Source organism: Bos javanicus, chromosome 3 (genome assembly GCF_032452875.1).
Source record: "Bos javanicus breed banteng chromosome 3, ARS-OSU_banteng_1.0, whole genome shotgun sequence".
Lineage (NCBI taxonomy): Eukaryota > Metazoa > Chordata > Mammalia > Artiodactyla > Bovidae > Bos > Bos javanicus.
Window position 1 is genome coordinate 113,231,025 of NC_083870.1, and position 24,296 is coordinate 113,255,320.

Below are 24,296 nucleotides of genomic sequence, written 5' to 3' on the forward strand. Positions count from 1 at the left end.
AAAGTCCATAGGGTCGCAGAGACTGTAACACAACTGAAGCGATTTAGAGCGCGAGCAATTTTACAGACTAGGAAGCTGAGGCTTAGGAAGGTTGTCACTTATCCTTGATCACACAGTTACCATGTGGGGAGTTTACTTCTGCTCAGTAAACTGAAGAAAACAGAGGTAGGCTAGGAAAGAAAGTATAAAACGCGGAAAAGCAAGCAAAGGGGACAGCAAGTGGGCGGAAGCCGTCCTTTGTTTCCTTCCCCAACCCGCGGACCAAGCCTGCAACGTGGTCCCCACGCCTCCCAGCGGCCACATCTCTGCCACAGGCACTTCCGGTATAGGGATGATGTCATCAGCCAGCGCCGCAAGTCGGCGCCGGACGCCGGCGTGCGCGTGGCGCGAGACGTCTGATGAGAAGGCGGGCTTTCCGGCTCGATTCAAAGCCATTTCCGTCAGGAGCCGGAAGTCCGTCCTGGATGGCTTCGGGGGCGGCCTCTGCGTGGAGCTGATTGCAGGGGCCGCTGGCCTTCCCGCGCCCGCTGGTTCCCTCATGGTGCGGGCCGCGGCCGCCAGTCTGCGCTCGGATCAGCGGCGCTGAGGCGCCGGGGCAGCAGGCGACATGTCGTCGGGCCTCCGCGCTGCCGTCTTCCCGCGTTGGAAGCGCCACATCTCGGAGGAGCTGAGGCGCCGGGACCGGCTGCAGAGGCAGGCGTTCGAGGAGATCATCCTGCAGTGTGAGCGGCGGGCGGGCCCGGAGGGCGGGCGGGCCTCGGGGGCGGGCGGGCGGGCAGACCCCGCCGAGGCACGCGGGGCCGCCAGCAGGAACCCCAGGCCGAGCCACGGCGCCTCTCGCGCGCCTCGATGCCGCCCCGGGTTCCCAACGCCTGGCACGGCCCCATGCCTTTTTGTATCTTTTCCCCTTTTCCGTTTATCCTTGGGTGTTACTGTGGAGGGTTTCCCTGTAAGCCTTGGATTTTCTTCATGGGCAGGCGCCGTTCACGTTTGTATGTGTGAATCCCAGGTGCTCCGCACACAATACTTGTGTAATTAAATAGGCAGCTTCCAGAAACGGGCTATTTCGGGCATCGTGTTACTGAAGCGGGCACTGACTTGAAGCATTAGCATAGTGCTCTGAGTATCACGAAGTGTTTGCCTTTCATTTCTCAAGACCTGTGCTTACGCTCCGCCTTGGTGTTCTTTGTGACACATCTTGAGTCTTAATTCACTTTTTAGTCGGGACATAGTAGGCTTTACTGTTACTGAAGACTTGGATATGAAAAAGGTGGCCCACACCCACCGCCGCCGCAGCAATTTGAGTACATAAAAGTTTGTGCCCTTCAGTTCAGTTCAGTCACTCAGTCACGTCGGACTCTTTGTGATCCCATGGCTGCAGCAGGCCAGGCTTCCGTGTCCATCAGCATCTCCTGGAGCTTGCTCAAACTTACGTCCATTGAGTCAGCGATGCCATCCAACCATCTCATCCTCTGTCTTCTCCTTCTCCTCCTGCCTTCAGTCTTTCCCAGCATCAGGGTCTTTTCCAGTGAGTCAGTTCTAAGCTTCAGGTGGCCAGAGTGTTGGAGTTTCAGCTTCAGCATCCGATGAATATTCAGGACTGATTTTCTTTAGGATGGACTGGTTGTGCCCTTAGACGTCTTCTAATGAGCATTTCCTTACCTTGCCCCCCATTTTACCCTAACTGATGACACATTTGGGGGAAGAAATGGGCACTCTTGGAACCTCTGGTTCCAGATCTACCCCTTGAAGTGTGCCTTTAGGTCTCAAATTCTGTTGATGATGAGGTTCAGTGTAATAGTAGTTAATGTCCTTCATTGAATTCTGATCATGCTAAATTTGTGGTTCCTACCCATACCTGCAGGTTAGAATTAGATGGGGATCTTTTAAAAAATTAGAAAGTCCTGGCCATACCCCAGACCAACTAAACCACAGGAATGGGCTGGGACACAGGGGTCAGTATTTCTTGCTGCTCCCCAAGTAATTCTGATGTATAGACAAGCTTGAGTGCTGCAGTATTTGGCACGTATTGTTTCACTTTGTTTCTGAAAATTCCCTGAAACAGGTCCTGTTGCCCTTTATACAAATGAGGAATCTGAGACCGAGAGAGGTTAGTTAATTTTTCTGGGCTCCGGGTAGCACGGCAGAGTAGATAGGGTCTGGATTAGGACCCAGACTTGATGGCTCCTAACTTTTTTGCATTTTTTGCTTTTCTCACATGTTTCCCCAAGAAATGGTTCTAGCTGAGCTCATCCTCTTAACTAAAATGGAGGAAAAGGGAGATGATGGGTGTGCCACTGTTGCGCTAATTCCTTACACTCTTAAGAGACTAGCAGCCCAGTTCAGAAAGCCAGAAGCACAGGAAACTCCTTATTCAAATGTGACTCCTCATGGGTTACATAGATTCTAGTCACCAGGTATTTCATCACATGCTTATTCTTCAAAAGCTGATAACACACTAAAAGTCAAATCAGAAAAAAATAAAAATAAAAAAATAAAAGTCAAATCGGATTGGCGGTCTGACCACAATCCCCTTACCAGCCTCCCTTACCTGCATCTATAAAATCGGGGTAAAGCTTGCCTTGCCTGCTTCATAAATGCAGTGCTGGGCATACAAGTGCTTTGAAAGCCATCTACTTAATTGCCTATAAATGGAAGGTGCTTGCTTGTCATCGCATTGACACAATTGAATGTTTTTCTGCACTTTGAAAATGGACATCTTGAAGGAGGGTGGAGGATGTTGAAGGCTAGTCAGAAAGACAGGTCAGTCCTGTTTTAAGAGGGACCATGTCTTAAAACAGCCTAGTGAGGAGTACAAGCCTGGGCGGGGGAGCGGTTGGAGAGGAGACCGGGGTGAGGAGCAGTAGGACGCGGCTGCCCTGGCCTGTGCAGATCTCTGGGTTAGGCAGGGGTTGACTGCGAAACGGTCCCACTCTTCATTGCCCCGCTTCTCAAAGAGGGGGGCAGAGTTTGCTGTCAGTCCTGCCTCTGGGCCTGAAGAGGAAGATGAGAAGAGGCCGTGGGGACTGCAGGAGGCCTCCCCTCCCTCTCCATCCTGCTCTTGAGTGAGAGGAGCTTTTAGGAAGGATCCCTTTTGAATACCTCCTGTCCTTTGAAAGACCCGATATCACCAGGCATCCCTCTGTAATATTTTCGAAGACCTTTATCAGGGCTCTTTGACACAGGGGAACATTCAACGTTGGAATCCCTTCCCTCTTCTGAGGTAGTTTATTAAATTAATATCGATGAAGACAGTGTTTCTGTTTCTACCCAGGCTTTCCGTCTTCAGAGATCAAAAAAGTGGGGCTCAACTCTTTAAGAGGAAAGACAAGCTCTTCTTGACCAGGAACGGTCCCTGGCATGAATCCTATGGCATTTTTGTCATGAAGGCGCTGTCATCTCAGACGTGTGGGGTTAGTGAAAGCCCACATCAAGTGTGGGTTTTCTGTAAGTTTCCCAGCGTCACTTTCTTGTTCTGCTTAGTGCACCCCCTTCCACTTCTGATCTCACTGGCCCCCTGTGTCCACGTCATTTCTAGCCCCGACTTGACTTTTGGCTTCCTTTATTGTGCTCCCTGTCACATATATTATGATTCGAGAACTCCCTTTTTTGAACTCTCTGCTTCTGTATTCTTCAGCGTGTTAGGATCTTGCACCTAGTTGGTCAAGCAGGGAACCTCAGGATAACCTTTGACTTCTTACTGATTACTATCTGTTAATGTCACTTGTTGAGTTGCTAAGTCATGTCCGACTCTTTGCCACCCATGGACTATAGCACACCAGATTTCCCTGTCCTTCACTATCTCCTGGAGTTCGCTCAAGTTCAGGTCCGTTGAGTCGGTGATGCTATCCAACCATCTCATCCTCTGCTGCTCCCTTCCCCTTTTGCCGTCAATTTTTGCCAGCATCAGGGTCTTTTCCAATGAGTTGGCTCTTCGCATCAGGTGGCCAAAGGATTGGAGCTTCAGCATCAGTCCTTCCAGTTACTACTTGCTTTTAAACTCTGTTGTTTCACTGTTGCCAGTAAGAAGAGGTCTGAATTTTCTCATCCTGCCCTCTCATGTGTTGGAGTGACTTTATTTCTGGCCACCTGCTAGGCAGCTCTAGACCTTCTGCCTGGACTGTCTGTCTGCTTCACCTGTGAAACCATCTGAGAAAATGAGTAAAAACTCACTTTTTCTCTTCCTTTTTATTCTTGACCTGCACCCTCCCCACCCGTGTGTATTTCAGCTCCTGTGGTCAGGGACTCTGGTTTGTGTCTGTGTCCCTAGCGCCCTGCCCTGACTTTAAGGTAGAATTTTCCTCTTGCACTCAGTGGTGCACAGCACTTCATTTTCCTGTTGTGTTTTGGTGTGTTGTTTGTTTCTTCTTCCCCAGGTAGGAAGCTGTGGGGGTAGAAAGAATGGAGGGGGAATGTTTTGGGGGGAGTTTTTAGATTCCTTTGTCTGGCTGCCTGTGCTTAGGCCAGGAAGCGTCTAAGGAGTGTATGTTCTGGAGTTTGGACGACTGCTACAGTTGGTGACAAAGTGCAGTATACCTAGGATTGTGATACCTCTTAAAAGTGAAACCAGCCCTGTCATCTTCTGATTATTTTTTTTTTGGTCCAGATCTCTATAAGAGATTGAGTAGTAATTAAGTGTACATAGGTTATATTAACTTTTTTTTCTTTGATAGATAACAAGTTGCTGGAAAAGTCAGATCTTCATTCAGTGCTGGCCCATAAGCTACAAGCCGAAAAGCATGACGTACCAAACAGGCATGAGATAAGGTATTTGGAAACTGTCCTCTGTTATTTATGTCCCCCTTTTAATTGAAACTTGTCTCAGTTCAGTTGTCACTTCTCTCATTTCGAAGCAAACCGAGTACTGTGTTTGTGCTCCAGTTTTGTTGGGGCCTCCCTTGTCACTCAGCTGGTAGAAAATCCGCCTGCAGTGTGGGGACCTGGGTTCCAACCCTGGGTTGGAAAGATTTCCCTGGAGAAGGGAAAGGCTACCCACTCCAGTATCCTGGCCTGGAGAATTCCATGGACTGTATAGTCCATGCGCTCGCAGAGTCAGACACAACTGAGCAACTTTCAGTTTACAGTTTTTAGTTTTTGTCAGTTCCTTTCAAATCGAAGCTTCTGAAGCCACATAGCTGAAATCTTTCTCTTTTTTTTTGAAGGCATGTAGGTACTTCCCCACCTAGAAGGCTCATCATCAGTACGCTGTGAGCTTGAGAAACTGCTTCAGACGAGCGGCCAGGCCAGCTTCTCCTCTAGCCTACGAAGCCTCAATTTTTCTAAATAATAAGGTTTAATTACTCTTGAACAGATTCAAATAGATCTTGCTGGTACAGGATTGAAAGGCCTGTAAACATAAGCAGTACAGGTCTGTTTAATCTTTTTTAGTTCAGTGTGTTGCAGCATATTTTAGTATGCGGTCACACTAGTGAGTTTCAGAAAGCTTTGTTTTTTGTTTTTTTTAAAGAAAGACTAGGGGGAAATCTGCATTTTAATAGGAAGGGTAAGTATTGCTTCATTAAATGTGTGAGTGTATGTTCATGTTAGGGAGTTTGGTGTGTTTACTTGGGTCATTCACTCTCTGAGGCTCCTAAGTAGCTTAAATGGAATCATTCTAGAGTCTTACTGTCCTCCTTTTCCATTTGTTCATCATGTTTCTTCAATAGCTCAGTGGGTGAAGAATCCAACTGCAGTGTAGGAGATGCAGGTTCAATCCCTGGGTTGGGAAGATCCCCTGGAGGAAGAAATGACACCCACTTCTTGCCTAAACAATGCCGTGCACAGAGTAGCTTGGCAGGCTACAGTCCAAAGGGTTGCACAGGGTCAGATATGACTATGCATGCATACAACTTACATGGTAGCCATACCCATTCTTGCTCTAAAATCTACATGTTTTTTGGTATGTCAGTTACATTTTACCCATTGTAAAAGCAAAGTTGATGGTAACTTGGGGTTTTAGAAGAAAAACAGAAATGCTTGGGGTAGCTTATTTCATTTATTCCGGTCGCCATATCTGCTCATTACCTGCCATCTGTGTTTCCTCATCTGGCGAGATGGTCTCCGGAAGGACTGGAGTGGAGAGAGGGACAGATGGCCCAGCCTCAGCTCCATTTCTGCCTAAGAACAATTCAGGAGATTGTGCCTAAGCTGTGGCCCTGGAGGCCTTCTCAGTATTTAAAATAGTAGTTGCTGTGTTCTGGTCAATTTAGGTGTAGAGAAGCCATGTGACCTTTTTTCATCTAAATTCAGTCAACTGAAATCCTGAAACATTTTATTTCTATTTAGACTCTTGGTGGCCAAGGTAATGGCGCTTCAGCATCAGTCCTTCAAATGAATATTCAGGCCCCAATACTTGATGCAAAGAGCCAACTCATTGGAAAAGACCCTGATGCTGGGGAAAATTGAAGGCAGGAGGAAAAGGGGGTGGCAGAGGATGAGATGGTTGGGTGGCATCACTGACTCAATGAACATGAGTTTGAACAAGCTCCAGGAGATAGTGAACAGTAGGGAAGCCTGGTGTGCTGCAGTCCTTGGGATCGAAAAGAGTCGGACACGACTGAGCGGCTGAACAACAAGACTCTTGGTGACTATAGTCCTGCATCTTTTATCTATCAGCCAAATTCATTTGCTTGGAAAACTACTATAAATAAATATACAACATTCTTTTAACTGAGTATCACTGGGGTGGTTGGGCTTCCCGGATAGCTCAGCTGATAAGGAATCTGCCTGCAGTGCAGGAGACCCCAGTTTGATTCCTGGGTTGGGATGTTCCCCTGGAGAAGAGATAGGCTACCCACTCCAGTATTCTTGTCTGGGAAATCCCATGGACAGAGGAGCCTGGCGGGCTACAGTCCATGGGGTTGCAAAAGAGTCAGACACGACTGAGCGATTAAGCACAGCACTGGGTGATAATGTAAATGGAGGTCCTTGCTTTCCTGCAAACTTGTGTTCCTAACCAGGCCTCCTCCTGACTGCCTCATTCCTATGCTTATTTTCCACAAGTCAGCTATGGCTTCTTTGCCTCAGTGTCGCGACGCTCCCCCTCTGCGGTCACCGGGCCAGTTGATTCCTTGCCCACAGCATCCTCTGCGTCTGTCCCTTGGTTTGCACTTGAGTGCCGCCCCCTTCCTTGCTTACCTGTGCTTCCGTTCCGGGACTGTGGCGGGGGTCTTGTTCACTGAGACAGGTTGTGACTGCAGTGTGGGCCAGGCGCTGGGATATGAAGATGAACAAGCCAGAGTCCTTGTTCTCAAGGACCTGAGCTGCGTGGGGAAACCAACTCAAAGAGGTGTGTGCTGGCGGGTGTTCCAGAGACGGGGTCTGATGGGTTGCGTTCTATGTTTTCCCAGCTGTCCTTAAGTCCTGCCCTGCCCATCCCATTCTAGTTAATTCTAAAACACACTGTGCTTAAAACGCTTTCTGTCATCAATTATCTGGCTCCCCTCTTCAGTGTTTTAATCCCTTTGCTAACAGAAGAGATTAAAGTGAAACTCTTGGCCTGGGATGTAGTTGACTCCAACCGTTTTCTAAGTACGCTACCTGGACTGCAGCCTCAGAAATTTGTTAGAAGTGTGGAATGTTGGGCCTCACCCCAGACCTCCTGTTTCAGAAGCTCTCGGGGTGGGGCCCAATAGTCTTGTTTCAGGAAACCTTTTAGGTGATTCTCATGGCCTCTAACATTTAGGAACGACTGTCTCAGTGGCTGCTCAGTCCTTGTGAGCCACCCGAAGGTCCCAAGAGCGTGTTGGAGACACAGACCATCAGCGCAGGTTATCAGCGCTTTTCTTGGACCTGGTGAGTCCATCTGGGATGAGGCCCAAGAGTCTCTTAAAACCTGCTGTCTGGATGATTTCTTTTTCTCTGCCTAGTGGAGCACTCGGCTTTTATGAGAAGTTTGACATTTTTGGTGAGTAAAATTGGAAGCAGTGAAAAGGCTTTGAGCAGAGGAATGAGCGCCCTGGGTCCTTGCCTTTGTCTCAGGAATCTTTTCTCTACAATGCCAGCTTCTTGGAAGAAGGGACTAGTTTGATGTTTTGCTTTGCTTTGCATTACAATGAGAATTTGATAGCAGTTATTTCTTATCTTCCTAATTCTCACACAGAGTCAGTTACCCAGGCCTGTTGCTTTTATTGCCTCATTTAGGGTGGTTTCTGATAAGGCATGTGCCACTTTCTAGTCTCCAGACTTTGACCTCTTGGGCCAAGATTAAGGAAGCACTGTTGCTCAGAGAACGCAGCATTAGGGTATCTTAGCACCTGTGATAAAAACACTTCTAGAGACGGAGGGAGCATCACTCTGCTCCCCTTTCCCTCTTTATCTCTTACTAGTCACTGGGAGGAGATGCTCCCCCCATCCACCCTTCAGATGGTAGTACCCTAGGTTGCCAGCCGTCTTTCCTCTGGGTGGTGGTTTCAGCTGCTCACTACAGTCTGATGATCTTCATCTGTAGCTCCAGCCGAGACCCATTTCCTGAATCACCCACCCACAGTCTGATCACCTACTTCTGGTTCTGAGGTAGTCTGCACACACCTGCAGACTCTCCCGAACTCCGTCGACTCTCAAGGTGGCCTGAACTCAGTCCATGGCTTCAGATGCATTTGTTTGCTGACAGCGTCTCTGTGTCAGCCCCCAGCTTGGACCTCTTTACTTAAAGTCAGGCTCTAATAAATGTGCCGTTTCCACTCGGCGTGCCCTCATGGATGTCCAAGGTGACCTCATTCTTCAGCCGCCGCTGCCCCCCCCCACCTCCTCCCACAGCCCTTCCTCCTGAGGTGGTGACATCTGCCTTTGATCAGCCTCTCAGGCCAAAAGCCTTGAAGTCATCCCCGACTCCTGTCTTTCTGTTGTTCCCCACGTCCAGTTCAGAGGCACGTCCTGCAGTCTCTCTCCGCAGTGGATCTAGCTCGGATTGACCTCGTCTCACCATGTCCCCTGCCGCTGCCCTGTCCTGATCTGCACTTCCTCGAGTCCAGACTGTAAAATAACTTGCTAACTGATCTCCCTGTTTCTGCCCTTGCCCCCCTGCAGTCTGCTCTGCACCCAGCCGCTATAGCGATCCTTTGAAACGTAAGTCATTCCTCTGCTCAACACCCTCACTGGCTTCCGGTCATGCAGAGGAAAAGCCACAGCCCTCAGGGTTCTGGGAGACTCTGCGTGGCCTCCCTGCTCCTCTCTGACCCCCTGCACCCCTGCCCTGGGGGTGCAGGCACACTTACCCTGAGAAGCCCGCCTCCAGCCTCTGCGACCCTTGCTGTTCCCTCGCTCACACGGCCCCATCCCCAGGCCCGCACGGCTAGTTCTGCACTGCTGTCACGTCTCCAGTCTGGTGTCACCTCTCGGGCTGCCTTGGTCACTCCACGTGGAGCAGGAGCCCTGTCGTCCTGTCCCTCTTTATTTACGCTGCTACGTTTTTCTTAACAGCGCATCTGACCACCAGCCTCTGTGCACCCTCTCGCTTGTGGTCTGTGTTCTTGGCCGATCGCAGCGTCACACGGGCACAGCTTCGTGTCCCTCCCTTCTGCCCACTCCCAGAACAGGCCCGGCTCAGAGCTGGCTCTCAGACACTTGTTGACTGAGGGGACTGCGTTGTCTCCTCCCTGTTCACCTGAACGTCATTCCAGAAGCCATCTTTTATTCCTGACACGGCTGGTGGTTTGGGTTGTGACTGGTTGGTTTTACCTGTGTCTCACGGGTCCCGCTTTCTACTTCAGGTTGGTAGTGACTTAGGACTCCACTGGCCTGGAGAACTGAACTGCTTTATTGGCTGTGTTGTCATGTACAGGCTTCAAATTCCAAAGTTACTATTCCATTGTCTAACGGAAGGGGAATAAGGTCTTACTTTTTTCTTTTTTTTTCCCCCTCTTTCTTGCATGTTCTCCTCATCTGCCTGGTTGGGGCATTTAGTCCCGGACATGATGGTTCATGGAATGATAGTCAGCTGCAAGAAATGGCCCAGCTGAGAATTAAACACCAAGAAGAGCTGACTGAACTGCACAAGAAACGTGGGGAGGTAAAGAAAGATAGCCCTTCTCATCTCTCCCTGCGGGTGGGGTCAGCGGGGGACAGGCACTTCCATGGGCATTTGCAGCCATCCAGGTTGCATAAGCATCGCCAGCTCTATCTGTGGGAATGAAACAACAGGAAAGGTGAGGACCGCCCCCCCCCCCGCCAATATCAGCAACCCTCGAGGTAACTCCCAGATGGCATGAAAGGGACAAGCGGAGAAAACGTGGAAAGAACCCTACTCCTCGATCGACTGAACATTTTACTGATAACCATCATGAACTGTGAACCCTGCAGTTTCAGGAAAATTCATTAGGATGAAGCACCTTCTGGGCTCTGTTTGCCCTGGATGGTGGTCTAATAGCAAGTTATAAAGATCTTCAGCTGCGTTGATGGTTTCATCAGCTAAAGAATCCGGAAAGATAGCTGGGGTGGAGAGGTAGACAGACGCTCTCAGCAGGAGCCTGGCAGGCAACCTGGAGCATCACGGGTCTGTCCCAGGCTGCCTGCAGTGGGAGGCACAATGCTGAGCTTGTGAGCCTTCCCGTCGGCCCTTCTCTCTTCCACCAGCTTGTTTCTTCTTCCTGCCTTGGCCCAACCCCACAGGCACAGGCACCTGGTTTTTGTTTTGTTTTGTTTCCTTTAAAATAAGTCACTGTTACTAATTTCCAAGTGAAGTCCTAAACTGTCTTATTAATGATGAACATGTTCTCCCCCACCCCCCCCCCAGTTAGCCCAGTTGGTGATTGACCTGAATAACCAAATGCAGCAGAAGGACAAGGAGATGCAGATGAACGAAGCCAAGTGAGTAGAGACCAGGCCTCCTTCAGGACCGGGCGTGGGGTCACACTTGCTGTTCTGCCGCCCTCTTGCGCGTGGGACCCACAGCCCCCACACTGGACGCAGCACCAGCTTCATTTCTGTGCACTCGTAGCACGGGGTCCTTTTCTACCCTCTGGGATGCGAAAGGCAAGCACAGTGCCCCCAGGCCGCCGGGATCCCTGCACCCACACACCCGCCTGAGGTGTAGGCTTGGCTCTGGGAAGCGAACGCGAGGCAGTCCCAGCTCTCCCCACGGCCACTGCCACCTGTGGGAGCGGCGTCTCCTGTGGTGGGCGTGGGACCGAGAAAAGGCTCAGGAACAGGGACGCGCTTATGAGCAGGTTATCCCTCATCTGGGAGAAGCCTGCCAGACGAGATAAACAGAGCCTCCAGACCTGGGACCTTCGAGCTGGAGGGGAGCCTGGGTTTCCTCTGGGCCTGTTCTCCAAGTCTGCTGCGAGGGCTCTCCGGAGGCTTAGAGAGAAAGGTGGGGAGCTTGCTCAGCCTCAGTGAGGGCGAGATCAGTCGGAATGCACGGATCCCTGGCCTCCTGCTGAGCTCCCATCACCACTGTTATTCAGCATCAGAAGCTCCCTCTTCCCTCCCACCCTGTTCCTCTGAACGGTGCCTTAGCTTGTCATTCAGAGTCTGGAGAACTTTGCCCGAGGTGTTGCCTCTGCTAATGGAACTGTCCCTGAACCCCGGGGGCTGGGCTCGGCCAGGTGAGGTGCCCGTGCTGGTGGCTGAGGTCACTGCAGGGCCCAGGCTCACGCAGCTCTATGGTTTCGCTCCTCTCGTGCTTTCAGAATTGCAGAATACCTGCAGACCATCTCTGACCTGGAGACCGAGTGCCAGGAGCTACGCACTAAGCTTCAGGACCTTGAAAGAGCCAACCAGACCCTGAAGGATGAATATGACGCCCTGCAGATCACTTTCACCGCCCTCGAGGAGAAGCTGCGGAAAACTTCCGAGGAGAACCAGGAGCTGGTCACCCGGTGGATGGCCGAGAAAGCCCAGGAGGCCAACCGCCTAAACGCGGAGAATGAAAAGGACTCAAGGTGGGAGAATGAACCCGCAGTCTGAGTCTCAGCGTTGGTACAGTAGAACCTAGCAAAGCAAGGCACACCTGGCAGCTCTAACCACGGGGAGGGGGTGTCAGGGAACACCGACAGAAGGAGAAGGGACAGTTGTGGGTATAAAAGAGACTTGCGTTTATGAGAACACTTTTATAACTGAGCCAAGGATTACCTCCCTGAAGGGCTTTGGCACATTACTGTATTTGCCAGTGAATTCTTTCCATGTTTCAAGAAGAAAAGCTAATTCTTGAACATTATAAATTAAACCAGAATTAGAAAAAGATTAAAATCCTCCCCCCTCATTTTATAAAATTGATCCAACCAAAAATTCTGATCTTGCCAGTGTACAGAATGACTGTGGGCCAACGTCACTAGTAATGAGTCTAAAAGATTTAGAACATTTGATTTTAAATCCCCACGTCAGTAGTTTAGAATTTGAAAAGATTATCGTAGTTAAAATCTAAAAGCACAAATACACGGAATAGGAAAGAACCTTAATAACAATGAGCCTTAGTCCTACCAAATACTGTGTGCAGAAAGATTTTGAAATCTGTGTGAAAACAGAAAGCAAAAGGTAGAAGGAAGAAATGTTACTCTCTGTTGTTTTGTGAAAAGTTCCTAAATAGGAGTATTGGAAGGCTTTATAAACATGAAAGGTAATGGTAATAAAAAATGAACCGTATGAAAACCGTAGGTTTCTTAACATTGAAGGACACTGTAAAACAACCAACGAGGGTGTGCAGCTGTAAAATGCATGTCCTTAGTATAGTCTATTAAGAAACAGGTGAGCATTCAGACAGATGGATGTAAAGCATAGATCGTAAAAGAAGTGGATGGGCTCTGTGAATTTGGTTAAAAGGGTTGTTGGGAGGAAGGTAGGTGGGACATTTCTGATGGGGGGCGGGCTGATTTTCCAACCCTCTGGAGGGCTCTGGTGATGGCGGGTGCCTGCAAAGCATTCCTCTTGCTGGAATTCATCCTAAGTGAGTCATCCATCCTAAGTGGCTCACAAATACGATTCCGTGATCATCTGTTACTCACAGAAGTGAAAAGTCAGAAGCAGTGTCTGCCTTGGGAGGAAAAGAAACTGATATTTTTGTACAGTGGGGTTTTATGAAGTCATTTTAAAACAGACATACTTAAGTTAATATTAAGAAAAAGTGAGCTATCCTTTTCATATTCTTTCTGTCTCACGTTTAAGTTAAATTGTGTAGCTTATAAGGGCTTCCCTGGTAGCTCAGCTGGGAAAGAATCCCCCTGCAATGCAGGAGACCCCGGTGTGATTCCTGGGTCTGGAAGATCCGCTGGAGAAGGAAACAGCTACCCACTCCAGTGTTCTTGGGCTTCCCCGTGTGGCTTATATGTGGAGCTCTTAGGCAGCTGGGGAGCGGTGAGGACGCGGGGGTTTCCCTGGACGTTGATAGGCTGCAGGTGAGAACCTGCCTGACGGATAAGCTGACCTGCGGCTATGCGGAGGGAGCGTGCTGGAACGTCGCGCAGACAAGAACAGCCCGGGCTTTCTGGTGACAGCGGGGCGTGAGGCGGGTGGCACACCGGCCCCAGGTGTGTCCCAGGAAATGTTCTCCTGGGAATGTGCCCTTGTGCGAATCACCCTCTGGCTGCGCCTGTGGGGCCTGGGTGTTCTTTTCACCACCTGACGCAGCTAGTTCCTCCTTCTCGGAAGCCTCTCCCCTACCCCTCTTCCTACCAGTTTCCCAGATTAGGTATCCTTCCCCTTCTAGCAGCTTCTGTTTACCTGGGTTGCAGTGGAACGCTCTTTTGAAATAGCTGCTCGTCTGGGTGTGTCCCTGCAGGCACAGTGGCCGCTGTGTGGGACGCTCCTGGGGAAGCTGTCAGCTCTCAGAAGGTTTCCTGTCGGCCTTTCTGATGAAAGCGGGCTGCGGCTGTTTTCTTCTCCCCGTGCCTTGAGCTGTGTGCCGTACCCGCCCCTGCCGGGTGGCTGCCTCTCCTGTAGAGGAGCGTTACACACCCCACGCTGAGACTCTGCTTTTCCCTCAGAGATGGTTTAGAGGTCACCTCTTAATTCCACCTACGAAAAATCTGTTAATTTTTGTGTTTTTTGTCACTTACCCTGTAAACTAAAACTGACTTTTCATCTTCCAGGTCAGGCATGGGATTGAGAGTGTAAAGCATTTTGTTAAGCTACAGCTTTGTTCTGTCCCAAATTCTGCTGTGTCATGTGCAGGACCTTGCCCTATTTGAAAGTTCCCACTATGGTAGAAGCATTTTAGAAAAAAAATTTCCAGCAGAATTCTTGACCTGAGCTCAGGAGCAGGGCTGGAGTTGTAGGTTGGGGGGTCCCCCCACCTTAAAGGCAAAACCACAGATAGAAGTGAAATCGCCGTGGAAAAGCAAGGGAGACCAAGGCTTACAGGCTAAGAAGCTCCTGAATTTAGGACTTGGGAAGGAAGGCCAAAAATGGTTCTGAGAGGTGGGAGAGAGAGAAGCAACTGCGGACCCCGTGAAACTTCTGCCACAGCCGAGACTTGGGTGTCAGCCCTAGTAAATTGAAGCTGCATACATTTTTGACAGCTGAAGAATCTCAGCTTCCGCATCTGTAAAATGAGAATCGTAGTATTCACCTTCAAAGCTTGTTATAAGTGTTAAATGAGTTAAAACCTGTAAAATAATAAAACTGTGCCAGGAATACGTACATTTTTATTTATCCGGGCTCTTGATATGTTAGTGTGAGACTGTTTACTGCAGAAAACTAAGTCTCCGTCATGACTAACCCTGGATGAACCTGGTGCACGCTTCTGTCCTGAGAGGCCCTGGGTCCCGATGGACAGGCTTCTCTGCTGGTTCATTGCTTTCTCTAATAACATAATCCCTCCTAGGGCTTTGTTCTGAAATCCATTATAATGGGGTCCTTTCTGATGCAAAAGTGTGGGTTTGGGCCTCTGGGTATGGTTGCCGAGGGCAGTAGTTACTTGAATATTCAGTGCATCTAAAATATATTATTAGAGCTAGTAGTCTTTTGAGAGCCAAACCCTTTGTTGGCTTTAAGTAGACCTAAATAGTGGACTTTTTTTTTTTTTTAATAGGAGGCGGCAAGCCCGGCTGCAGAAGGAGCTCGCAGAAGCAGCGAAGGAGCCTCTGCCAGTTGAGCAGTGAGTAGAGAAGTGCATATTAAAACTGTGCTTTTAGTCATTTGGTTTGCTCTTCTGAAATAGCTTTATAATGTTTTGTTTCTGTGAAACCATTTTATAGATTGTAGAAAGAAAAGTAAAAGACTTAGAGAAAATGAAAAACACTCATTACTTTCCAGGAAGTTGTTGGCTTCCAGGAAGGGTGAGTTCTGACTTCCTTCACCCTTAACCAGCGACAGCCTCGAGGTCTTCCTGTTGACATCCTGACCCACTTTCTACCTCTAGTTGGAGCCGTTGCAGTGTGATGCTGGGCTCCGGTTGTGTCTCCTGCTCTCTGCTTGGTTTGTGACTTTATGTGGAGTTTGGGCAAACTTTTGAAGCCTGAGTAAAAACTGGGATCTCCTGGAACACAAGGAATTGAATCAAGATAGAGTTTTTCCTAATCTGGAGTCAGGTGGAGGGTCTTCCCTGAGATTTGAGGCTTTGTTTTGAGAGTGGTGGGTATTTTAGTGACTAAATTCCCTTTGCTCTGGTTCAGGATTTGTTTCCCACCCTGCCCTCCCCCCCCCTGCCCCCCCCACCCCGACACTGAAATAATATCGTGAAATACAGTATTATGGTTATGATCCTTTTAAAATGTTGGTTGCTTCCTTATAAAGGGAGGGGAATGGTTTCATTTCATCTAGGGGTCATCGGCCAAAGGTCTTGACTTATAGCAGATCTCACACCAAGCCTTTGCTTTTAGATGTAGCGTGTGTGTCTATCTTCTGCTTTCCCACATGGGGAAAGTGAATGTCAGGTATTTTTGCCCAGAGCTGCAAAGTAGATAAATAGTTGATCTAGAAGTGAGATTTGGTTCTCCTTAAAAGTAACAGCTGATGAAAGCAGTGTTTGTCTTGCCTGCTGTTGGCCAGTGTGAACAGGTGAGTAGGTGTAGAAAGGTCACGGCGTCCTGCCCCAGACACAGAGCAAGTGGTGGGGCAGGCTGGAGACCTCAGGGTGTCTGTAAAGTCCTGCTCTTACTCTCCCGTGCTTCCCTAATTGTAGGGCTTCTTCCATCTTTGAAGGGTGTTGATAAGTTACCAGATGCTGGTGTTTTCTCGTGGTTCTCGGTCTTTGCGCAGTTTCAAGTACTGCAACTATTCAGCTCTGTCTTAAACCATTTACCTGGGCTCAGCTCATGTTTATCACTCTTGCCGTCTCTGCTCTTCTGTTGTTACCCTTGTATGAACCCAGATGGCTCTCCCAAACCACCAGTGAGAGGAGAAGAAAGCCCAGCCTGTTCTCTGTCTCCAGGCCCGCCTTTGTTCTCTCAGCCCTGGCCAAGATGGGGGTCAGTTAACACGGGATCCTGGAATCAGTAGCCAAGGAAAATAAATTTACTTGAACTTGGTTTGACTTGCTTGGTAACAGGTTCTGAAGTATAGATTATATTTACATAATCCAGATAATTAATCACGGGAGAAGCTCTTCCAAGTTCCTATGAATCGAAACATTTGGTAATAAAGTCTCGGGTTATTAGTTTTTATCAGTTTACTTCTCCATGAAGATTGCAACTTGGTAGGAGGTCGTTAAGACCAAACTAATTACTTGCCTTTCCTCCAACCAGGAAAATGGGGAGGAAGGGGAATTCCAGAGGGGCTTTGCGTCTGGTGGGATAAACAGCAGAGGATCACATTCTTTTTTTTAGTATTTATTTGGCCATGTCAAGTTGCGGCACGCAAGATCTTTGTCCTTTGTTGTGGCCTGTGGGATCTTTAGCTGAGGCATGTAAACTCTTAATTGTGGCACATGAGATCAAGTTCCCTGACCAGGGATCGAACCCAGGCCCCCTACGTTGGGAGCACAGAGTTTTAGCCACTGGCCCACCAGGGGAGACCCCAGGAGCACATTATTGTGACTTATTTTGCATGTAATGTGATGAACTTACCAAATGTCAGAAACACCAAGTACTTAAGCATCAAACAGCCAGAGTCAAAGATAAATTGCGTTTAGACTCCTCTGTCCTGTCTTCCGTTCTTAAGTGGTACTTAGCACCGGTTGTTTACGCGCCTATTGGTCTCCCTGCCCTTCAGCAGTCCATGTGCTTCCTGCCCTGGACGCTCCCCTCATCCTGGCGTTCTCCTGCGCACCGCAGCTGCCCCTCGCTGTCCTCCATGTGTTGGCTGAGCCCGCCTGCTGGGAACTGTTTCTTGCTGAGTGCCGCAGTCCGGTGGTTGGCATGCAGGAGACTTCTGAAAAGGAAAATCTTCCTTGCTCCTGGTTATGTGGTTAGGGACTTAATAAGCCATTATTTCAGTGCTTTTCAAGTGGGAGCTGTCTTTAGACCTGAAGAGATCCAAAGCTCCCTTCTCAGGTTATTTTCAGCTGGAGTTCTGCATCCGACTTAGATTGTTTCTTTTCATGTTGCTCTGATGGAAGTTCCTTTTTCTTCAGAGAAGCTGAAACCGACTCTGTCCCAGCCAAGACTCCTGGGCTGTGTGTGATTAGGAAGTGGTGTTGCCTGTTGGCCTTAGCAGAGCAGGCCCATCACAGAGCTTCTGTTCAGCAGAAGCAAAGGCTCGGCCTCTCGCCCTTCTTTCCAGGGATGATGATATTGAAGTCCTCGTGGATGAAACCTCTGAGCACCCTGAGGAGACCTCTCCCGTGCGAGCCATCAGCAGAGCGGCCACGTAAGTAGACAGGTTGTGCCAGGAATGGGGGGCACCCTGGCAGCCGCCGTGGGCAGGACCAGAGAGCAGTGCAGGGCCCCTGGCTGAGCGTGCAGCCCCCCTCACTCGACCATGGAGGGTATGGGCTCCAGAGTGTCCCCATCTTTCTCCAGTCGCCCCTCCGTAAGTAGGAGGGAGCCATCCCTCAGTGGTGCCTCCAGCAGTGAAGAGAAGCAGAAAGAAGTGGTAGCAACTTCCTGAAAGAGGGACCTTGTTAGGCTGGGTGATTGTTTAGAGCATACTGTTCAATTCTTACCAGGGCTCCAGGATTTTTTTTTAATTTGCCAAAGCAGGACCAAAAGGATGGGGTTTGTCCTTAACCATACTAGAAGTTGTTAGGTCAGTTAGTTCATTGTCCAAAGCATCATTTCCGGGGAAGTTAATTTAAGGCTAGGGAATCTTACTCTTTTTGAGATTTCGAGGTTGAGTGTTCCCTTTATCTTCCCTCTGTTTTCTGGTGGTTCAGTCCCTGGAGGGTTTTCTCTGCTGGAGTTTGGGCACTCGGTGGGAAACATACCCCCAGGAACGAACTTTTGTGGACTGTTTTTGATTGATTGTTTGGGCAGAATGTTTCTAAGGTTTAAACCTATCCTCCCCTCCTCTTTAGTAAGCGACTCTCGCAGCCTGCTGGAGGCCTTCTGGATTCTATCACTAATATCTTTGGGTAGGTTAGAAAACCTTCACCTTTCCTTGTGTGTATATATATATGTGTGTATAAATATACCTAAGTACATGTATATGATTTGTTAGTGTTTTTTAAACGTGCATCAGAATCTCAGTGCAGAGTATATGCAGATGCCTTAATTTCAGCTTTTCATTTAGCTTCTTCCTTTTTTCCCTCAACTTCCTCTCTTAATCCCGCTGCGTGCTGACCTCTGGCCTTACCCTTTAGTCTGTCCGAGTCTCCCCTTTTGGGACATCACTCTTCTGATGCTGCCAGGTGAAAACATTATCCTGTCCTAGCCCAGCATGCGAGTGTGGGTCGCTGATAACCACGTTCATCACCGCTTCACTGCCCAGCCATCACGCGTCCGTGTGCCAATAACCAGGACGCTTTGCATGCGCCTAGACACCGCGTCCGCCCTCTGAGCGGGGCAGATAGGTTGAGCTCTTTGTACAGTTAACTCAAGCTCTGGCCGCTCTTCCTTTTGGCATGTGTTCAGCTCCACCCTGACCACAAGCGTACCCCGAGGATGATGGTAACCAGGCATAGGAATCATGTTGAAATAGTTTTGTGAAAATACCCACGAGCCCCCTTGGAGCTCGTGGTCACTTTAAGCTGAGGACGTGTCTAGCGGTTTATTTGATGGGGGCAGCGGTTGTTCAGGCTTGCTTTTCAGTGTTGTGTTTTGGAGTCCGTGAGTTAGCGAGAAGGAGAGCGAAGGTAAGTGCTGTCTTTCCAGTTGTCACTGCGTCAGGGGGCTTCCGACTCGGGGGGCTTGTTCTGTGGTTTGGAGGGTCTTGAAGGGAAAAGAAGCTACTGATAAAAGGCATCTTTGAGTCCCTGCTGAGAGGTGGGCGGACAGTGAGCCCACACAGTCCTAATATTGTCCTTTATGTTACTTCTTAGGAGGCGCTCTGTCTCTTCCTTTCCAGTTCCCCAGGATAACGTGGATCCTCATCCCGGTGCTGGTAAAGAAGTGCGAGTGCCGACGACTGCAATGTCTGTCTTTGTAAGTGTGGTTTATCATCCCCAAGCCTCATCCAGCTTCTCGTGGAAACAGAGCCTGACCATTGAAGGATCTTTTCTCCTGCTGCAGCTAAGCTTTCTGTTCCTATTTCATTTACATGGAACTTTTACACCCGTTGGCTCTCTGATAGAAGCGATTGATAATATTTTGATAAGCAAAGCAAGATTGCTTTGTTAAAATAAGCAAAATACATTAATTTTCCTCATCTTTAGAGAACAGAATTGATTTCCAGCCACCCTCTGTGATATGTGGGACTGGCTGAGAGAAAGGATGGGAGGGATGGGACAGGGGAGCACTAACTTGGGATAGTGAAACTTGAGAGAATAACTCTGTCATTTCTTGTCACTGGTTGGCTCCAGTGCAGAGTTTTTAGTCAGCTATCTGTTCTGGAAGGTCGGTTGGGCAGCTCTTGGCTTAATTATGCGCACGTCCGTGTGACTTCTGACCATCAGGAGCACCTGGTTGGAAGCAGGACACAGGCCTGGGCGAAGCTGCTGTGATGCCACAGCCGACACTGATGTCAGAAGCTGGGTCCTAGAACTAAAGGCTGATCCAGGTCCCAGCTGGTGTGATTGAGCAGGCATGAGACCTTCCCAGGGAAACAATCCCTGGCTCAGGGCTAGCAGAGGGGGTCGGGGGGTCAGTGGGGACAGCAGAGCCCAGTTAGTTGGGCTGATGCTCGGATTGCACTGGGAGAGCCAGCTTTTGGAGAGAGAAAGACTTGCTGTTAAAATGGGATGGAGTTTACATGGCGGGAGCTTTCAGTTTCAGGCATAAAGGGGAACTTTTAATAGTTACTTCTGTCCAGTGAACTGGCTGACTAAGTGGCCACCTTGGTCATTGTAAAGAGAGTCCTGCTGTGGAGGAGGAGGTAGATGGGGAACTATTACAGCCCCTTCCCAGTGCTCCTGGGCTTCTCTTAACGGGCCGGGCCCCTCGGAGGTCAGTGATGATTGGTAAAAGGTCTGATTGCACGTGAGGTCACAGTCCCTGCCCTGCCCTCAGCTCCCAGCAGCCCCTTTTTCCCTCCCATCACATTTAAGTCATGTGTATGGGGTAATGGAGCAGCTGACAACATGGGATTCTGTCAGTGTGTGTTTCTGAAGAGTCGGCAGTGCACAGCAGACCAGTATCCAACAAAACCAGCTACACAGGGGCTTGATGAGCGGCAGCCGCGGGTGTGATGGTGCATGATCTCAAGTTTTCAATCTGAGACCTCCCAGTGAAAGGGAGCACTGGAAAGAGAACGGAGTCATGTGGAGGTGGAAAGTTGGACCGCCTGTCAGATGGCTTTCCAGCACTGGGACTCAAGAGGATGGTGAGAAGGCAGAGCAATCATAAGTGCTGTTTATATTCCAGTCAGCTTTACGAGTCAATTTCTCAGCAGTTGAGGTACCTTTTTCAGTCCCAAGCAAAGGCGAAGATGAGATTTTGTGTTCCTAAAGTGACCTTTTTAGGCAAGTGATTGACCTGTTTAATGATTTAATATTTATAATCCATGTGTTGAAGTCTTCCCCTTCCCCTGCCTTGTTATTATGAAAATTTTCAAATATAAGCAGAGATAGGGATTAAAAACTGCTGTTGGGCAGCTTCAGTTAGTCATATTAGCCAATCTTATGACCACACACATACACAAACTTTGGCTGGAGCAATTTAAAGCCGATCTCATAGTGTTTTTTACTCATGGATATTTTGAAATCCATAGTCTTTTCAGACAGGAGATGATAGTGACGTCCACTATTCTCTCACCCCATTCTAGGCTGGGGAGCTTCCTGTCTGGTTTCCCTTCTCAGCTTATACACAGATGCCATCTTTTCAGACGTGTCCAGTGTGGATGCCAGTGTCAAGACATTTCTCTGAAAATTATTAAGTTCTCCCAAAATAACACCTGTTACTTTTATGGAAGGCCTGGTCGTGGTCAGATGTGGTCTGAGCTTACAGGAGCTGCGGAAGTCTTTATTGTATAGATGAGCAAACTAAGGCTTCAGGAAGTTAAGAAACTTGGCAGAGGCCCCCTGCTGCCGACAGTGCACATGGGTGCCGTTGTCCCCAGCGGGAGCTCCGGAGCCCCTCTGACACTGACTGTGGCAGGACCGGTGCCTGCTCTTGTCAGGACTCTCCCTGTTAGGGCGCACTCTCACTGGGACAACCAAAAGGAAAGGCTTTTTTAAAAAGAAAAGGATTGTTTTCACTAATTTGATACAGTTTTATGTGTGTTATTAATGCAGTCTGGACCAGAAGAGAGGCAGTTAATCACAGACTTACTTTTAAGCTGTGAGGATCATAGTATAGATTAACATTACTTTATTCTTAGAAGAAATAAAATTAACTCAAAGACAAACTTTAGGCAGTTAGTCTCTATAGGTTTTGAATGCTTTTTAAGAAGTTTGCACAGTATTTAAATAAATGGAAAAAGAACTGTAAGAGTTTAATGATAATAGAATCTTTGGAGACTCTGGGCTGGGAACCCAGGAGTGTGACTTAATGACCAGTGTTTACTGTGTGGTAAGCGTCCCCGTCTGTATTAGCCCCGTTCTTGGGGGTGACAGTTAACCCAGTTTGAAAATGGGTGTTTGTTGTCTTGCAGGACGCGCATGACGGGGAGGTCAACGCTGTGCAGTTCAGCCCAGGTTCCCGGCTCCTGGCCACGGGAGGCATGGATCGGAGGGTGAAGCTCTGGGAAGTGTTTGGAGGTGAGGTCCCGCCAGAGTGAGAAACAGAAAGAAGCATGTTGGGGATGTCTGGTTGGCAGTCTGAACTGTTCATCTTCTTGAAACGTGCAGTATTTTGTGTCAGGAATCGTCTGACCAAAGCATTGTTGCTCTCTGTTACCCTTTACAGCTGACACAGTCGAGTCTGTGTGTGTTCTGGGTTTCCAAGTAGTGACCAGAGAATGCTCTAAATTCCAGATACTTTAGCGTTTGTGTTTTCTCAAGTGTATAGCAATGAGAGCGTCTTCTAAGATAGGGCAGGTTTTAGATTTGAAATAAAAAAGTCTTAGTCATGGACTAGTAAAATCGTACATAAAAATTAGTAATAAAATTACATATCAAGTTGTGTATTTAATAATGCCAATGGCCATCGCCTAGGAAAAAAAATGACATTGTATCTAAGCTTGAGACTAAAGAGACGAGTATGGGACTTCCCTGGTTGTCCAGTGGTTAAAGGTCTGGCCAGTGCAGGGGACATAGGTTTGATCCTTGGTCCAGGAAGATCCCACAGGCTGAGGAGCAACAAAGCCTGTGCGCTGCAGCTACTGAAGCCTGCTCACCCTCGAGCCTGTGCTCGACAACTAGAGAAAGCCTGAGCACTGCAACGAAGACCCAGCACAACCATTAATTAATTTAAAAGGAGGGTGTATCGTCTTGCTGTTGTTGTTGTTCAGTGGCTAAGTCATGTCTGACTCATTGCGACCCCATGGATTGCAGCACACCAGGCTCCTCTGTCCTTCACTGTCTCCCAGATTTTGCTCAAATTCACGTCTGCTGGAGTTGGTGATGCCATCCAACCATCTCATCCTCTGCCGCCCTTTCTCCTTTTGCCTCCATCGTTGGTGGTGGTTTAGTCACTAAGTCATGTCCAGCTCTTTGCGACCCCATGAACTGTAGTCTGCCAGGCTCCTCTGTCGATGGCATTCTCCAGGCATGAAAACTGGAGTGGATTGCCATTTCCTTCTCCAGCCTTCATCAGGGACTTTTCCAAATGAGCGGGCTCTTTGCATCAAGTGGCCAAAGTATTAAAGCTTCAGCATCAGTCCTCCCAGTGAGTATTCAGGGTAGATTTCCTTTAGGATGGACTGGTTTGGTCTCCTTGCTGTCCCAGGGACTCTCAGGAGTCTTTTCCAGCACCATAATTCAAAAGCATCAATTCTTCAGTGTTCAGCCTTCTTTCTGATCCAGCTCTCACATCCATACGTGACTACTGGAAAAACCATAGTTTAGAGCAGACAGACCTTTGTCAGCAAAGTGATGTCTCTGCTTTTTAATGTGCTGTCTAGGTTTGTCATAGTTTTCCTTCCAAGGAGCAAGTGTCTTTTAGTTTCATGACTGCAGTCGCCATTCACAGTGATTTTGGAACCCAAGAAAATAAAATCTGTCACTGTTTCCACTTTTCCCCCCTTCTGTTTGCAGAACAGAACAGTCCCATGAAGTGATGGGACTGGATGCCATGATCTTAGTTTTCTGAATGTTGATTTTTAAGCCAGGTTTTCACTCTCCTCTTTCACCCTCATCAAGAGGCTCTTGTTCCTCTTCACCTTCTGCCATTAGAGTGGTATCATCTGCATATCTGCGGTTGTTTATATTTCTCCTGGCAGTCTTGATTTCAGCTTGTGATTCATCCAGCCCAGCATTTTGCATGATGTACTTACTCTGCATAGAAGTTAAGTAAGCAAAGTGACAATATACAGCCTTGTATTACTCCTTTCCCAGTTTTGAACCAGTCAGTTGTTCCATGTCTGGTTCTAACTATTGCTTCTTGGCCTGCATAAAGATTTCTCAGGAGGCACATAAGTATTCCCATCTCTTTAGAGGTCTTTAGTGGTCTGGTATTCACCTCTCTTTAGAATTTTCCACAGTTTTTTTTGTGATCCACACAAAGGCTTTCACATAGTCAATGAAGCAGAAGTAGATGTTTTCTGGAATTCCTTTGCTTTCTCTAGGATCCAGTGAATGTTGTCAATTTGATCTCTGGTTCCTCTGCCTTTTCTAAATCCAGCTTGTACATCTGGAAATTCTCGGTTCACATACGGCTAAAACCTAGTTTGAAGGATTTTGAGCATTACCTCGCTAACATGTGAGATGAGTGCAAATGTCTGTTAGTTTGAACAGTCTTTGGCATTGTCCTTCTTTGGGATTGGAATGACAACTGACCTTTTCCAATCCT

General features: G+C 48.4%; 1 protein-coding gene and 1 non-coding gene across 5 annotated transcripts in view; both read left to right on the forward strand.

Moving 5' to 3' along the window:
* Window positions 1–425: 425 nt before the first annotated feature.
* ATG16L1 (autophagy related 16 like 1) overlaps window positions 426–24,296 on the forward strand; it is a 44,201-nt gene continuing 20,330 nt past the window's right edge. The window contains exons 1-11 of one of the 4 annotated variants that reach the window (XM_061412652.1): window positions 468–722; window positions 4,674–4,767; window positions 9,904–10,009; window positions 10,733–10,806; window positions 11,631–11,882; window positions 14,966–15,031; window positions 17,596–17,682; window positions 18,329–18,385; window positions 18,614–18,661; window positions 19,292–19,394; window positions 22,000–22,105. In XM_061412652.1, coding sequence (XP_061268636.1) covers window positions 608–722; window positions 4,674–4,767; window positions 9,904–10,009; window positions 10,733–10,806; window positions 11,631–11,882; window positions 14,966–15,031; window positions 17,596–17,682; window positions 18,329–18,385; window positions 18,614–18,661; window positions 19,292–19,394; window positions 22,000–22,105 — 1,108 coding nt within the window. In that variant the 5' untranslated portion in view covers window positions 468–607. Of the gene's footprint in view, window positions 723–4,673; window positions 4,768–9,903; window positions 10,010–10,732; window positions 10,807–11,630; window positions 11,883–14,965; window positions 15,032–17,595; window positions 17,683–18,328; window positions 18,386–18,613; window positions 18,662–19,291; window positions 19,395–21,999; window positions 22,106–24,296 lie in introns of all 4 variants that reach the window. The other 3 variants (XM_061412653.1, XM_061412655.1, XM_061412654.1) reach the window with 3 other exon arrangements.
* LOC133245461 (small Cajal body-specific RNA 6) lies at window positions 20,354–20,629 on the forward strand. The gene has a single exon (XR_009735718.1). It is a non-coding gene; the product is annotated as a small Cajal body-specific RNA 6 (non-coding RNA).